Source organism: Cervus canadensis, chromosome 8 (assembly GCF_019320065.1).
Source record: "Cervus canadensis isolate Bull #8, Minnesota chromosome 8, ASM1932006v1, whole genome shotgun sequence".
NCBI classification, from domain to species: domain Eukaryota; kingdom Metazoa; phylum Chordata; class Mammalia; order Artiodactyla; family Cervidae; genus Cervus; species Cervus canadensis.
The window spans coordinates 76,540,303-76,557,756 of NC_057393.1; the positions used below are offsets into that span (position 1 = coordinate 76,540,303).

At 41.3% G+C, this 17,454-nt stretch overlaps 1 protein-coding gene and 1 pseudogene across 4 annotated transcripts in view; both read left to right on the forward strand.

The window, feature by feature from the left end:
• The window catches only part of RHOBTB1 (Rho related BTB domain containing 1), a 75,556-nt gene extending 72,894 nt beyond the window's left edge, over positions 1-2,662 (forward strand). For all 4 annotated transcript variants that reach the window (XM_043476889.1, XM_043476887.1, XM_043476886.1 and 1 more), the window contains one exon: positions 481-2,662. In XM_043476889.1, the coding sequence (XP_043332824.1) occupies positions 481-650 (170 nt within the window). In that variant the 3' untranslated portion in view covers positions 651-2,662. The remainder of the gene's footprint in view (positions 1-480) is intronic.
• Positions 1,538-17,454, forward strand: part of LOC122446819 — a 61,583-nt pseudogene continuing 45,666 nt past the window's right edge.

The window sequence follows — 17,454 nt, forward strand, 5'->3', positions numbered from 1 at the left end:
TCTCATCACCTGTGACTGAAGGGTTTCCCTTCACTGCCATTGAGAAGGAACACGGACAGCCCCCAGCTCATGGAGAATTGCTTGTGGCCACATGGCAGTCACAGATTCATGTGACGTGCATGACCCAAGGAATTGTATGTTGGAAATCCTCTCTGGAGAACTTCATGGCTAGGGGGATTTGTGTGGAGATGGGTGGGAGAGGGGTTGTTCAGGGTGCCCTGCTGCAGAGCAAGCAGAGATTATTGGTTCACCCTTGTCCGGGAAGGCAAAAGGACCTGGGTTCAGGCTCTCTGTGTCCAGCTGTGTAATGTTAGGCAAGTGATTCCACCTTTTATGAAACTTTAGTGTCATAATCTGCCACTGGCCCTACTCAGCATCCCTGCCCATTGGTTAATTGAGAGGATGCACATGATAATCGTCTCAGAGAAGCCTAAGCACAGAACCTAGCAGGTATCGTCATCTGCATCTTTTCTTCCCCAGACAACCAGGAATACTTTGAGAGGCACCGCTGGCCTCCCGTGTGGTACCTGAAGGAAGAAGACCACTACCAGCGCGTGAAAAGGGAAAGAGAGAAGGAAGACATTGCACTAAATAAACATCACTCGAGAAGAAAGTGGTGCTTCTGGAATTCATCTCCAGCGGTCGCCTGAGGCGGAAGAGGAAAAAAAACCAGAAATCTGACACACCACTCTTAAAAGCACTACTGTAAAATTAGTCTTATTTTTAGAGATAACATGTAGTTCAGGTTTCAGGCACTGATCTTCCTCCACTTTTGTGCATTTATCTTTGTTGGGATCAAAGCACAAGCTCACCATCCATGAGCCTGGACAAAAAGGGAAGTTGACGCTCACTGCATTCCTTAAACTTATATGTATATTTTTTGTTAGAAGGCTTAATAAACTTTAGTCTGTTATCTCATTTCTTTTTATACAAAGGAAAAAAAAATCCAGCTTTCATGTTTCGAATTCCAAATTGGAAAATATTTTTATATGGTCTCTTGTAAATGAAAATACTGTGTATTACTTTATTTTACAGGCCACACATTAACCATGAAGTCGCCCTGCGATTCTCTTTGCCCACGTAACCACCGAGCATTATTACTTAATTAGAGGGATATCCTTTTGTCATGAAGTGAAGGGTTGGAATGAAATTCCCCAAAGTACAATTTAGGGAGTGTTTCATCTTTGTTCTGCCGAATAACATCGGTATAATTACCAAGTGAACTCCAAGAATCTGTATTTACAATATTTACTGTGTAAGTGCTAGTAATTATATGGTTATATGTGCCATGTAAAATATAGTGATATCAAATCTTCTGTTGTTTAAAATGTCTAGATTTAAGAGGATAATCTTTATAATCATTAGAAGGGCTTATTAAATCCCAGCATTATCCAGGGCAAACTCTCTGGTGGACCTGAATACAAAAGATACCACAAGAGCGCTGGTGTTTGGATTGCTATATGAAGATGTCCGTCTCTCAGTGTTCCTTGATCTTGCCATGTTTCTGCATGCAGTTTTGCTACTGACTTGAATCGAGATGGGCAAGGGTAAGGGTCCCCGGACTCTGTCCCCTCATCTGCAGACTTGTCACATCTCCCCACCAGAAACAGGCTTCCTCAGGTCTCTCACCTGCGGCCAACTTCACTTTGTAAGACCCATGTTTTTAACTCTTCCCAGGGAAAATTCACGTTGCTGCAGAAGTAGACCAAGGCAGACCACCCACCCCTGCTGAAATTCAGTGGGAGGGCCTGTGAAGGCACAGAGCTGGAGGCTGGGTCGTCTAAGGTCACTGCATTCTCCAACGCAGACGGGAATTTTACTCCAAGAGTCTAGGAAATGGTGCTATTGTGAGTTCTGACCCTTTGTCATTCTGAGTTTTCAGTGTTAAAATAGAAAGTATTGAGCAGGGGGGCTTTTGAGAGGCCATCAATCACTGCTTCTCTGTAAATTAAAATGTTACAGCCCTCACACAGAGCATTTTAAGGCCACAGTTCCATACCTGTTTTGGGATGTTGTGTGGTGGAGGCTTGGGCTTATTCTGTTCAGAGGTCAATTTACTGATACTAAAAGCTGTTGATTTGTTTTTCCTAGCTTTCAGAAGTTGGAAAAGAGACAGTTGAGCCCAAACTCCAATGTTAACAACCAAATATATTTGAAAATCTATCCAGATTACAGATAAGCACTTATTGCTGGCAGTGGATACATACCAGTTAGCAAAATTGGGAGAGGCCCAGAAATGTTATCACTCTCTCATGACAAAGGACTGGGCATTAGAGTAGGGAAGGATGGGATGATTGTAAACGCATCTACCTTAGTTTTGGGTCAGTAGGTTGTAAGTCATGAATGGAAGGAGAAAGGAGACAGAATGAGAGGAAGAATCAGCATATATCCCATCATAGAATGATAGAAGTCGAGTTTTCAATGAATAGTCAGAGTTGAATTTATACAACCAAAGCTCCAATGTGATTGTAATCTTGCCAAAATGTAATGGACATGTAAATGAACCTGGGGTATAAGCAATAATATCCACTAGTGTTATCAGCTACTGTAACCAAGTGGCTGGTTCATTTGGTTGATGCTGATTATGGCCTTTACCCATGGTGGTTTGTTTTGTTTTGTTTTTTATTTCACAAAAAGCCAATAAAATTGTTTAGCTATAAAATGCCTCCAGTTTTTTGTTTGTTTGTTTTTTCTCTAAGGACTACTATCATTATTGTGTGTATAATTTTCATTGCTTTTTAAAAGAACTATCAAAGCTTTAAGGGTGCTGGGTCATGGGGTATGTGTGCTTCAAGAACAAAGCAGCTTGAATGAGTGTCATCTTTGTCTTTAGTACTGCCAGCAGATTGTAATACCATGATGTAAATGAGGAGTCTGGCTCTTTGATTTTGGCTAATATGGTTATGTCATTAGACATGGTACAGTTTTGGAAAAAAACAAAAATATCTCCACCCTAATGGATTTGTTTTAATCTGATTTTGGGCAATTCTACCAGCAATTAAGTCAAAGTTTTCATTGGTGGACTCATGAAGAAGAGTCTTCTTTGGAAGCAGATCTGAGAAAGCCTTTGGAAAAATTTAAAATTAATCTCTGAACTTCTAGGTAGTATGTTTGCCCAATCTCAGAAGGAAGAAGGGTCTCCAATGAGGTCTCAAGGGGGATTTTCTGAGTAGCAAATGCCCCATGAAAGGAGTTAACAACTATAAAATATAACTGCATGAAGAAGACAGTTTCCAATACATTTGCACACCCTTTTAAAGGTGGGTGGTCCAGACCAGGCACCTTTTATCTAATACATGCCAGTGAGGTCTTCCCTCTAGAAAATCTTGGTCTAAGTTTCTGGCAAACCGTTAAGGATTTCAGCAACCCTGTATCAGCATTCTAGGAACCACAAATTTTACTGGTTTAGCAGTAACTCAAGTATTTTCATTGTAGACATTCACAAGCAAGAATTCTATGCTCCTAAGATTTTTTTCCCACTTGCTTCCATTGTATGGTATATCAGTTGTCAAAGTTCAGTTTTTCATCACTGTGACATTGGCTAAGCAGAATAAATTCTACTAGTCAGAGGGAAAAGAACAAAGTGAATTCTGAATTTGGAAATGTACAAGTGCAGTATTTCTGAAATGAACCCTTTTCTGCAAGCTGATTTATCAGGCTTTTTCTTAGAGAAATACATATGGTGTGTCTTTAATTGGATGCTAGGGGGCAAGTAGCAATAATTCCTCTTTTCTAGAGGAATATAACTATTGCATAAAAGATGTACAGTTAAAAGTTAGCCAGGGAGAATGTATCTGTGTTGTGTGTGTATGTTTGTGTATAAGTAATCAAGAAGCAACATAAAGGGGAAAATGGCTAAAGATAATTTTAAAAAATAAAGAGAGAAGGAGGAAGGAACTGATCAGATCCATGGAAGTTGAATTAAGCATTATGAGCTTTGAATGTACCTCTTTCTTCCAAAGTGCTAATTTATGAAATTATTCAATATCTCATGATTTAATTTATTTTCAGATACAGACTTTGCTCTACTGAATTTCCAGTTAGGAGGCAGATGATGTATGCACCATGGAAATGCATTGGTGTGTCAACCCTGCTGACCTGTCAGGAGAAGCCATGTTTCTCCTTTCAGCTGCGTTTGTAAATCTCACCCTGTGCTGCTAGTGTCTTTAAGTTGGATATTTTTACTTAAGCCATTTAGATGCAAGATTTTTCACTGGGTTCACGTGCAGGTGCCTCATCAGTTAGACTTCTACAGACTACAGTCTACAAAATATGGAAATAATTTGGGAGCAGATAACTCTTGGGTAGAAACAAATCAATCATAAGTTGTACATGCACAGACATGAACGTGTTAGAAACAACATTAGGAGACAAGAAGTGACTTGCCAGCAACTCACTCCTGTTGCTTCAGGAACAGAACATCTTCATGACATGTATTTCCAGTAGAATGTAGATGAAATGGGTGATTCCCAAATGTGGCCCTATGGAAAGAGGAGGTAAATTCTTGTAGATGTTGCTTACAGGCAATCAATGAGAAAGAACTTGAGTCATATCCCTCTGCATGGATGCCAACCAAAGTTTGGGCATTTTTTTGTTCCCTCCCTATCTGATAAAAATAAACATCCTTTTGATTCAATGATTCATAATAGTCCCAGTTGGAGGGATAATACCTATGGAATGTTAAGATCAACTGTTGTGTGAAGAGACACAGAACCATTCTAAGCTGTAGTTGTCTAAAAAAAGTGGAAATGAATTTCATTGAGTTTTTGGTGCAGATTAAATGAGATGATTTGGCACAGTGCCTGGCATGTAGTTATCACTTAGTACTCAGCACATCAAATACCCAGGTGAGAAATCCAAGAGAAGAGACAACACTGCAAGTTACAAAAGGGAACAAAGATGTCTTGTCCTGCATTTCTCTTAAACCATATGCCAACTTGGCTTCTTAGTGCTCCATGACAGTGATGAAAGAATTAGAAAATTAAGAGTCATGGCAAGAGAAAAAGCAGATGGTGGGAGGATAGGGAAGAGTATAGCTCTTTCCAAGAAGACATTGTCCCCACCGTTCTACCCTTCTCTCCATGGAATAAGGGCTAAACCACCCTAAGGTGGCTTCCCTAGTGGCTCAGTTGGTAAAGAATCTGCCTGCAATACAAGAGACCTGGGTTCGATTCCTGGGTCAGGAAGATCCCCTGGAGAAGGAAATAGCAACCCACTCCAGTACTCTTGCCTGGAGAATTCCATGGACAGAGAAGCCAGGCAGGCTACAGTCCATGGAATGGAAAAGAACTGGACACAACTGTGCAACTAACTTTCACTTTTCACCCTAAAGTGAAACTTGACTGAGCCTCTGATACACATCAAGCTTTTTCCTATTTATTGCTCTTCAATCATTTTTTAAATTTTTCCTGAAGCTTGGAAAGGTTAAGAAGGAGTTAAGAAGGAGTTTACTTAACCAGACTCCTCAGTGTTCTTCAGTGCTTGGCATTATCATCTTCAGCAGTCTCCTTTATTTTCCATACTTTCTTTCATTTCTTCCATAATATCCACTCCTATACTGTGTTTGATATATGTCTTTAAAAGTGCAGATATCCCTACACAGAGTGCTGCTTCATGAGTGTGACTTACACAAATGGTGTTACCTAATAAACCCCTTTCTTTCTGCTTCTCAGACCCCGCACTGCTTTGGAGACCTCGCCGTGCTGTAAAGTGTGCACCAGCCCTCTGCTTCCCATGGCTACTCAGAGTTCTAGAGCATCCCTCACGTTTCACTCTCCCATTCCACTGGCAACAGGGCCACAACAAATCCCATTCCCAGGCACTACAGTGGACCTCTTTGCATGTGCCCTGAGGTCAATATCCAAAACCAGATTCCCAGTTTGGCTCCAGACATACAGAATCAAGGTCTTCTGAGGTGAGGGACATGTGTAGGAACATTGGAGTCAAAGATAAAAGTCCTTCCCTGCTCCAGCACTAAGTTGATATGATTCTGCAGAATTCAAGAATCATAAAGAATCTGAAAGGCTATGTTGCAACCAAGAGACTGGCTGTCTTTTGAAAGAAAAACTGAGCTTGCCTCCCCAACCAACTGAGAAGCCACCTGAAGTTTTCCTGATGGTGAAAGTTGTCAGGTGTCAGAATGAGTCAATCCCATCTGGCCTTGGCATTTTGTGTCATCTGACCCTCTTGAAAGGCAAAAAGACAAGATAACTTCTCAAAAGCCCCTGGAATGCTAATATTTCTGATTTTCTGCCTTTAAAAAAATATCCCTAGGGATTAAAAAAGGCTTTCCTCCAAAACCTCTGTATGTCTGGAGAGTTTGGGGGTTTTGAGCACAAGCCACCTGTTCTCCTTGTTTGGCCCTGCAATAAACTTTTCTCTGCTCCAAAAAGAAAAAAATAAGTAAGTAAGTAAATAAATTCCTAGAGAGATTGTGGATTTGCATAGATGGTTGCTGTCTAATTTTATTTCACATATGGAGTCTAAAGAAAAAGTAACTTACCAGCACAAATTCTACAGATTGTTCAAAGAGTCTCTGAGACTTTCAGATTCTTTGTGACTCTTGAATTCTATAGAATCATATGAACATGAATATAAAACTTAGTTTTTCAGTCTGGGTGGTGAATCACTAAGCAACACTGCCTAATTCATAAGTTGAAGAGTGTTCAGACCACTATGATTTCTCCACCAGTCTCACCCTCACTGGGACACTGGGACCTCATGACCACCACTACTAAGGTATCATTCAATTTATATATTGGAAAGAATTCTTTTAAAGTAGATAGTCATAGTAAATGGTCAAGCATTTGAAATTTCCAGCTCTTAGTCTTACTAATCTTTTACAAAATAATAATAAGGTGGACTCTCTCCTCAGCAATTCTGTACTGCTGATTATCCTGCTCCCATTTAGCCTACATTTGCACTGGCAGCAAGAGTGGTGAGGCCTTGGGATGCTAAGATACACTTTCACATACTCTTGCAGTCTTATTTCAGTGTTTCCTCACTGTGCTCAGACCAATGAATTGATGTCCTAAGCTCAGCACCAATCTATCAGAGTCCAAAACACTAATGTGAGAACCATAATAATACTATTTAACATTTTTTAGTATATATTGTGACCAAACAATAAGAGTTTTACATGCATTTGCCTCATTCAATTCTCACAACATTCTCTTATGGGCAAGGTAATAGTTTCCCCAGAAGCTGACACTGAGATGGAGATTTACAGGTGAGTGATTTATTTAGGAAGTGCTCTTAGGTTAGACCAACACTGGAGAGAGTAGGAAGCAGGAATCTAAGATGTCAAGCAGAGGTCCGGATTCAGACAACCCACTCTCAGCCTGGTACACCCTACAGTACAAAAAACACCTCAGAGTTGGCTTTCCTATTCCTGCACAGATCATCTCAGTTCAGTTCAGTCACTCAGTCATGTCCGACTCTTTGCACCCCATGGACTGCAGCACGCCAGGCCTTCCTGACCATCACCAGCTCCCAGAGTTTACCCAAATTCATTTGCATTGAGTCGGTGATACCATCCAACCATCTCATCCTCTGTCGTCCCCTTCTCCTCCTGCCCTCAATCTTTCCCAGCATCAGGGTCTTTTCAAATGAGTCAGCTCTTCACATAGAGTGGCCAAAGTACTGGAGTTTCAGCTTCAACATCAGTCCTTCCAATGAACACCCAGGACTGATCTCCTTTAGGATGGACTGGTTGGATCTCCTTGCAGTCCAAGGGACTCTCAAGAGTCTTCTCCAACACCACAGTTCAAAAGCATCAATTCTTTGGCACTCAGCTTTCTTTATAGTACAACTCTCACATCCATACATGACCACTGGAAAAACCATAGCTTTGACTAGACAGACCTTTGTTGGCAAAGTAATGTCTCTGCTTTTTAATATGCTGTCTAGGATGGTCATAACTTCTCTTCCAAGAGCAATTGTCTTTTAATTTCATGGCTGCAGTCACCATCTGCAGTGATTTTGGAGCCCCCAAAAATAAAGTCTCTCACTGTTTCCATTATTTCCCCATCTATTTGCCATGAAGTGATAGGACCGGATGCCATCAGTCTGAATGTTGAGTTTTAAGCCAACCTTTTCACTCTCCTCTTTCACTTTCATCAAGAGGTTCTTTAGTTCTTCTTCACTTTCTGCCATAAGGGTGGTGTCATCTGCATATCTGAGGTTATTGATATTTCTCCCAGCAATCTTGATTCCAGCTTCTGTTTCATCCAGCCCAGCATTTCTCATGATGTACTCTGCATGTAAGTTAAATAAGCAGGGTGTACTCCTTTTCCTATTTGGAACCAGTCTGCTGTTCCATGTCCAGTTCTAACTGTTGCTTCCTGACCTGCATACAGATTCCTGCACTGATAGCCAAAAGCTAAGTGCTTGGCAGGGGAGGGAAGGTGATTAGTGTAAACTTTGGGGCATCATAAAATCTATGTTGGCTCCAATAGAATGTAGGAAATCCTCCAAGGAGACTCATGGGTGTGAGTTCTTTAAGGTAAGCAGAAGAACACAAAAGCCAGGGAGGGACACCCAGAAAACTGAAAAGGACCCAAGGGCATCAGGTTAATCTGTCTATTAATCTCTATTATGAAATTCTGAAAAACAAACTGGACTATGTGATGGAGCACACTGATGGAAGTCTCGTGTGCTGAAGAAACATTGCATCCTCTTTTGCTTCAGTGTCAAAAAGCTTCAGAAATCACTGTGAAGAGCATCAAAAGATAAATTCAACTTGAATTGGCTTTTCAAAATTAGTCAATCTCAAACATAATTATCCTCCCTCAAAACATACAGAAGACCTTATTGGAAAGGGCATCATTGAATTTTCCCTCAATTGTGCAAAACAAATTTAATGACAATTTACTTGAACCTAAACAAATTTCTGCCACATAGCATTTTCTAGATTTATAGCAATTTCAGAAAAATCCCCAGGACGGCAATTCTGATTCTCCCTCAACACTCCTACAATTTCCCTACACACACCAGAATCAGTCCAGGAGAAAGGATAAAAACTGAAAGATTTTAACTCTTTCAAATTTTTGTTTCAATACCAACTGCTTCATTTCCACAGCATTCACTGCTTAATTTTTACTGAGCTTACCATGACCTACTGCTCAGAGCCTAGGCATTGGAATCTAGACCTAACTCTTAGTTTCAGGAAATTAACAGAGCATTCCTCCAACTGCTCAAAGGCCAGCTGCAGCCACAGGTAGTGCCTTCCCATGGATCGTTTTTCTGGTTTCATTCAGACAATTCTGCGGGGAAGAGGATGGTTTCATCAGTGCACATATCTTCTTACAACTTGCTTAGGCAGGACTCGGGGGAGCAGTGCCTAAATATCTGAGCTCTTCCCAGTGGGGTATCTTTCTGTTTTCAGAGTTTAGGTAGTTTCTGACTGACGGGTAGGTTGATGACAGAGGTGAGTGATGGCTCTCTGTGTGACGACCACCTTGGCTGAGACTCTTCCCAAACATGGTGTTCCTCTCTCATTTCCAATGCAGAAGTTCTTCTCAACTATGTATGCCCTAAATCAGAGACGACTGCCTTCATAACCAATTAGGATGTATCTCCCCTATCTTAAAAGCACTTGGCATGAGTGAGACACTCAAATGAGAACCATGAATGCTCCTTTTGAACGAAGATGCTTCTTTTGAGTGTCTTGACCCAAAATCCACCCAGGAAGTCCAGGCCTTCCAGGTTGAAGATCATTCCAGATCTCATTTCTCCTAAACAGACCACCCATTCCCAACAAAATCTGTTAGCAGGGACTCTTTAATCCTCAAGTCTGAAACAATGCATTATAGCTGTCACTTTCCCATTCCACCCTCTCCCTCGCCCCAAGCCTGACCCTGCTTCTAGGCCTGGCCCTGTAGAATTCCCATTTGACCAACATCATACCAAACACATGATACAAATAAAGGTCTGAATACTTTGTGCCAGGATAGGTGAAAAAAGGTCCACTTTTCAAATTATACAGAGCTTCATACAAAATACATTGTAACCCAAAATCTCTGGAATCACAACTGACTTTCTTTTCTTTTTTTTTGGCTGCAAGGTAAGCAGGATCCTATTTCCTGAACAGAGACCAAAACTCTGCCCCCTGCAGTGGAATCACAGAGTCCTAACCACTGGACTGCCAGGGAAGTCCCAGAACTGACTTTCTCAGTTCAGTTCAGTTCAGTCACTCAGTCACGTCTGACCCTTTGCGACCCCATGGACTGCAGCACATCAGGCCTTCCTGACCATCGCCAACTCCCAGAGTTTACTCAAACTCACATCCATTGAGCTGGAGATGCCATCTAACAGTCTCATCCTCTGTCATTCCCTTCTCCTCCTGCCCTCGGTCTTTCCCAGCATCAGGGTTTTTTCAAATGAGTCAGCTCTTCACATAGAGTGGCCAAAGTACTGGAGTTTCAGTTTCAGCATCAGTCCTTCCAATGAATTACTCAGGACTGATTTCCTTTAGGATGGACTGGTTGGATCTCCTTGCAGTCCAAGGGACTCTCAAGAGTCTTCTCCAACACCACAGTTCAAAAGCATCAATTCTTTGGCACTCAGCTTTCTTTATAGTACAACTCTCACATCCATACATGACCACTGGAAAAACCATAGCTTTGACTAGACAGACCTTTGTTAGCAAAGTAATGTCTCTGCTTTTTAATATGCTGTCTAGGATGGTCATAACTTTTCTTCCAAGAGCAATTGTCTTTTAATTTCATGGCTGCAGTCACCATCTGCAGTGATTTTGGAGCCCCCAAAAATAAAGTCTCTCACTGTTTCCATTATTTCCCCATCTATTTGCTATGAAGTGATGGGACTGGATGCCATCAGTCTGAATGTTGAGTTTTTTTTCCCCCATTTATTTTTATTAGTTGGAGGCTAATTACTTTACAATATTGTAGTGGTTTTTGTCATACACTGACATGAATCAGCCATGGATTTACATGTATTCCCCATCCCGATCCCCCCTCCCACCTCCCTCTCTACCCGATCCCTCTGGGTCTTCCCAGTGCACCAGGCCCGAGCACTTGTCTCATGCATCCAACCTGGGCTGGTGATCTGAATGTTGAGTTTTAAGTCAACTTTTTCACTCTCCTCTTTCACTTTCATCGAGAGACTCTTTAGTTCCTCTTTGCTTTCTGCCATAAGGGTGGTGTCATCTGCATATCTGAGGTTATCGATATTTCTCCCAATAATCTTGATTTCAGCTTGTACTTCATCCAGCCTGGCATTCCACATGATGTACTCTGTATATAAGTTAAATAAGCAGGGTGACAATATACAGGCTTGACGTACTCCTTTCCCAACTTGGAAACAGTCTGTTGTTCCATGTCCAGTTCTAACTATTGCTTCTTGACCTGCATACAGATTTCTCAGGAGCAGTTAGAGAAATGGTGGTCTGTTATTCCCATGTCTCAAAGAATTTTCCAGTTTTTTGTGATCCACACAGTCAAAGCCTTTGGCATAGTCAATAAAACAGAAGTAGATGTTTTTCTGGAACTACGGTGCTTTTTTGATGATCCAGTGGATGTTGGCGATTTCATCTCTGGTTCCTCTGCCTTTTCTAAATCCAGCTTGAACATCTGGATGTTCATGGTTCACGTACTGTTGAAACCTGGCTTGGAGAATTTTGAGCATTACTTTACTAGCATGTGAGATGAGTGCAATTGTGCAGTAGTTTGAACATTCTTTGCATTGCCTTTCTTTGGGATTGGAATGAAAACTGAGCTTTTCCAGTCCTGTGGCCACTGCTGAGTTTTCCAAATTTGCTGGCATATTGAGTGCAGCATGTTCACAGCATCATCTTTTAGGATTTGAAATAGCTCAACTGGTGTTTCATCACCTCCACTAGCTTTGTTTGTAATGACGCTTCCTAAGGCCCACTTGACTTTGCATTCCAGGATGTCTGGCTCTAGGTCAGTGATCACACCATCGTGGTTATCTGGGTCACTGAGATCTTTTTTAGTTTTTTTTTTCTTCTTTAGTTCTTCTGTGTATTCTTGCCACCTCTTCTTAATATCTTGTGCTTCTGTTAGGTCCATACCATTTCTGTCCTTAATATCTTCAACTGATACGGTGCAAATCATCCACAGCATATCCTGGAAAGCCTTGTGATTATATGTTGATTTAGTCCTCCTGCTACCTTGCCAGCATACCACGCCTCCTAGGACTGTTGCAGTCAGTGTCACTGACCCCGCGAAGTCCACTGTCAACACACACCTCCACCGGAGACTCCCAGACACTGGCAGGAGAAAATGAGCACACGTCCTTCTACTCCACCGTCTTGACGGCCTTGTCTGACTCAATGAAATCATGAGCCATGCTGTGTAGGGCCACCCAAGATGGACTGGTCATGGTGGAGAGTTCTGACAAAACGTGGACCACTGGAGAAAGGAATGGCAAAGCACTTCAGCATTCTTGCCTTGAGAACCCCATGAACAGTATGAAAAGGCAAAAAGATAGGGCAGTGAAAGATGAACTCTCAGGTGAGTATGTGCCCAATATGCTACTGGAGAAGAACAGAGACATAGCTCCAGATGGAATGAAGTGGCAGAACCAAAGCAGAAACAACGGCCAGTTATGGATGTGTCTGGTGGTGAAAGTAAAGACCCATGCTGTAAAGAACAACATCACACAGGAACCTGGAATGCAAGGTCCATGAGTAAAGGTAAATTGGAAGTGGTTAAACAGGAGATAGCAAAAGTGAATACTGATATTTTAGGAATCAGTGAGCTAAAATGGATGGGAATGGGTCAATTTAATTCAGATGACCATTATACCTACTACTATGAGCAAGAATCCCTTAGAAGAAATGGAGTAGCCCTCATAGTCAACAAAAGAGTTGACTCTTTTGTACAACAAAAGAATACAGAATTCAGTACTTGAGTGTAATCTCAAAAATGACAGAATGATCTCAGTTTGCTTCCAAGGCAAACCATTCAACATCACAGTAATCAAAGTCTATGCCCTAGCCACTAATGCCAAAGAAGCTGAAGTTGAACAGTTTTATGAAGACCTACAAAAACTTCTGGAACTAACACCCCCAAAAGACGTCCTTTTCATCATAGGGAACTGGAATGCAAAAGTAGGAAGTCAAGAGATCCCTAGAGTAACAGGCAAGTTTGGCCTTGGAGTACAAAATGAAGCATGGCAAAGGCTAACAGTGTTTTGCCAAGAGAAGGCACTGGTCATAGCAAACACCCTCTTCCAACAACACAAGAGATGATTCTGCACATGATATGACCAGATTGTCAATACCTAAATGAGATTGATTATATTCTTCTCAGCCAAAGATGGAGAAGCTCTATAGTCAGTGAAAACAAGACCAGGAGCAGACTGTGGCTCAGATCATGAACTCCTTATTGCCAAATTCAGACTTAAATTGAAGAAAGTAGGGAAAACCACTAGACCATTCAGGTATGACCTAAATCAAATCCCTTATGGTTATACAGTAGAAGTGACAAATAGATTCAAAGGATTATATCTGATAGAGAGAGTGCCTGAAGAACTATGGAGGGAGGTTAGTAACATTGTACAGGAGGTGGTAATCAAGACCATCCCCAAGAAAAAGGAATGCAAATAGGGAAAATGATTGTCTGAGGAGGACTTACAAATAGCTGAGAAAAGAAGAGACCTCAAAGGCAAAGGAGAAAAGGAAAGATATGCTCATCTGAATGCAGAGTTCCAAAAATAGCAAGGAGAGATAATAAAACATTCCTAAGTGAACAATGCAAAGAAATTGAGAGAAACAATAGAATGGGAAAGACTAAAGATCTCTTCAAGAAAATTAGAGATACCAAGGGAACATTTCAGGCAAAGATGAGCACGATAAAGGACAGAAATGGTATGGACCTAACAGAAGCAGAAGATATTAAGAAGAGGTGACAAGAATATGCAGAACTATACAAAAAAGATTTCAATGACCCAGATAAACATGATAGTGTGATCACTAACCTAGAGACAGACATCCTAGAGTGCGAAGTCAAGCGGGCCTAAGGAAGCATCGCTATGAACAAAGCTAGCGGAAGTGATAGAATTCCAGCTGAGCTGTTTCAAATCCTAAAAGATGATGCTGTGAAAGTGCTGCATTCAATATGCCAGCAAATTTGTAAAACTCAGCAGTGGCCACAGGACTGGAAAAGGTCAGTTTTCATTACAATCCTAAAGAAGGAAGATGCCAAAGAATGTTCAAACTACGACACAATTACACTCATTTTACATGCTAGCAAGATCATGCTCAAAATTCTCCAAGTTAAACTTCAACAGTACATATGCCAAGAACTTCCATATGTACAAGCTGGATTTAGAAAATGCAGAGGAACCAGAGATCAAATTTCCAACATCCGTCGGATCATAGAAAAAGCAAGAGATTTCCAGAAAATCATCCACTTCTTCATTGACTATGCTAAAGCCTTTGACAGTGTGGATCACAAAAAACTGTGGAAAATTCTGAAAGAGATGGGAATACCAGACCTGAGGCAGAATAGCTGCCTCTTGAAAAAACTGTATGCAGGTGAAAAAACTGTATGCATGTCCAAGTTAGACTTGACATCGAACAACAGACTAGGTCAAAACTGGGATAGGAGTACATCAAAGCTATATATTGTCACCCTGCTTATTTAACTTATACGCAGAGTGCTGTGCTATGCTTAGTCACTCAGTTGTGTCTGACTCTTTGCAACCCTATGGACTGTAGCCTGCCAGGGTCCATCATGTGAAATGGTGGGCTGGATGAAGCACAAGCTGGAGTTAAGATGGCCAGGAGAAATATCAATAACCTCAGATATGCAGATGATATCACCGTTATGGCAGAAAGTGAAGAACTAAAAAGCCTCTTGATGAAAGTGAAAGAGGAAAGTGAAAAAGTTGGCTTCAAACTCAAAAAACTAAGTTCAAAAGACTAAGATCATGGCATCCGGTCTCATCACTTCATGGCAAATAGATGGGGAAACAATGGAGACAGTGAGAAACTTTATTTTCTTGGGCTCTAAAATCATTGAAGATGGTGACTGCAGCCATGAAATTAAAAGACACTTGCTCCTTGGAAGAAAAGCTATGACCAACATAGACAGCATATTAAAAACCAGAGGCATTACTTTGCCAACAAAAATCTGTATAGTCAAAAATATGCTTTTTCCAGCAGTCATGTATGGATGTGAGAGTTGGACCATAAAGAAGGCTGAGCACTGAAGAATTGATGCTTTTGAACTGTGGTGCTGGAGAAGACTCTTGAGAGTCCCTGGGCCTGAAGGGAGATCAAATCAGTCCATCCTAAAGGAAATCAGTCCTGAATATTCATTGGAAGGACTGATACTGAGGCTGAATCTCCAATACTTTGGCTACCTGATGCAGAGTTGACTCACTGGAAAAGACCCTGATGTTGGGAAAGATTAAAGGCAGGAGAAGAAGGGGATAACAGAGCATACAATGGTTGGATGGCATGACTGACTCAAAGGACATGGGTTTGAGCAAGCTCCAGGAGATGGTGAAAGACAGGGATACCTGGCGTGCTGCAGTCCATGGTATCACAAAGAGTTGGACATGACTGAGTGAACAACAGCTACCTTGCCAAAGCATTGATCTAAAGCTTATCACAAATCAAGGACTTTTTGTACTTCTACCATGTACCAAAAATAGTATGAAACTATTAATCTATGACCCAGGGGAGCACCTAGTATCTGGTTGGACACACCCAAATAATAACAACAGTAAGAATAAACATGCCAAAATTTTACTTAGTAAGGCATGATTATGTTGTGAGTTACTCCACAGCATAATCTAAGCTCTAGGGCAAAAAGTGCTGGGATAGCTTAACATATCACGTCTGACATGATTCTGGAAGAATGAACTGGTGGTATAATTGTCAAATTTTATTCATTTCACAAATAATTATTGCACAGATATCCAATATGTGGATTTTTCCAAGAACCAATGGAAAAAAGAACCAACTCTCTTTTCTAAGAACCAATGTCTCTATCATGATGGAGTTTACATTCCAATATGAGAGGCATAGAAAATCAACCATATATATTTTTATCAGATTATTGCTATGAAGGAAAAAGAAAGGGGATAGAAAATAATTTTTTAAAAAATACCATTTCAAACAAAGGTAGTGAGGGAAGTCCTCTCCAAGGAGGTATTATTGGAGTAGAGAGCCAAATTAAATGAATCAGAAATTCAAAGAGGCTACCTATCTGTATTTCCCAATGTTTGGGCCGTAACCAAGAATTAGAGGTTCAGTTCAGTTCAGTTCAGTTCAATCGCTCAGTCGTGTCCGACTCTTTGTAACCCCATGAATCGCAGCACGCCAGGCCTCCCTGTCCATCACCAACTCCCGGAGTTTATTCAAACTCATGCCCATCGAGTCAGTGATGCCATCCAGCCATCTCGTCCTCTGTTGTCCCCTTCTCCTCCTGCCTCCAATCCCTCCCAGCATCAGGGTCTTTTCAAATGAGTCAGCTCTTCGCATGAGGTGGCCAAAGTACTGGAGTTTCAGCTTCAGCATCAGTCCTTCCAATGAACACCCAGGACTGATCTCCTTTAGGATGGACTGGTTGGATTTCCTTGCAGTCCAAGGAACTCTCAAGAGTCTTCTCCAACACCACAGTTCAAAAGCATCAATTTTTCGGTGCTCAGCTTTCTTCACAGTCCAACTCTCACATCCATACATGACCACTGGAAAAACCATAGCCTTGACTAGACAGACCTTTGTTGGCAAAGTAATGTCTCTGCTTTTTAATATGCTGTCTAGGTTGGTCATAACTTTCCTTCCAAGGAGTAAGTGTCTTTTAATTTCATGGCTGCAATCACCATCTGCAGTGATTTTGGAGCCCAAAAAAATAAAGTCTGACACTGTTTCCACTGTCTCCCCATCTATTTCCTATGAGGTGATGGGACCAGATGCCATGATCTTAGTTTTTTGAATGTTGAGTTTGAAGCCAACTTTTTCACTCTCCTCTTTCACTTTCATCAAGAGGCTTTTTAGTTCCTCTTCACTTTTTGCCATAAGGGTGGTGTCATCTGCATATCTGAGGTTATTGATATGGCTTGGGGTTGAAAGCAGCTAAAAGTGTCTGCTCTCACGTATTTGGTGGTTAACCCTGGTTCTTGGAGGAGACCTCAGCCAGCTGTTGACTACACCTCTATAGGGTCTCTCCATCTGGGCTCTCTTCACAGACCTATTTAAGCTTTCTTATAGAGTAGCAGCTGGATTCTAAGACTGAGTGTCCCCAAAGAAAAAAGGAGAAGGACATGGTATACATATGTATAGGTTTTTTGCTTTTTATTTTTTCTTATTTTTTGTCCATTTCTCATGGCATGCCGGGTTTAGTTCTCTTACCAGGGATGGAACCCACATCCCTTATACTGGGAATCTTAACCATTGGACCACCAGGGAAGTCCCCCTACATGGTATTTTTTATCTAGTGTCAGGACTCACATGGTATC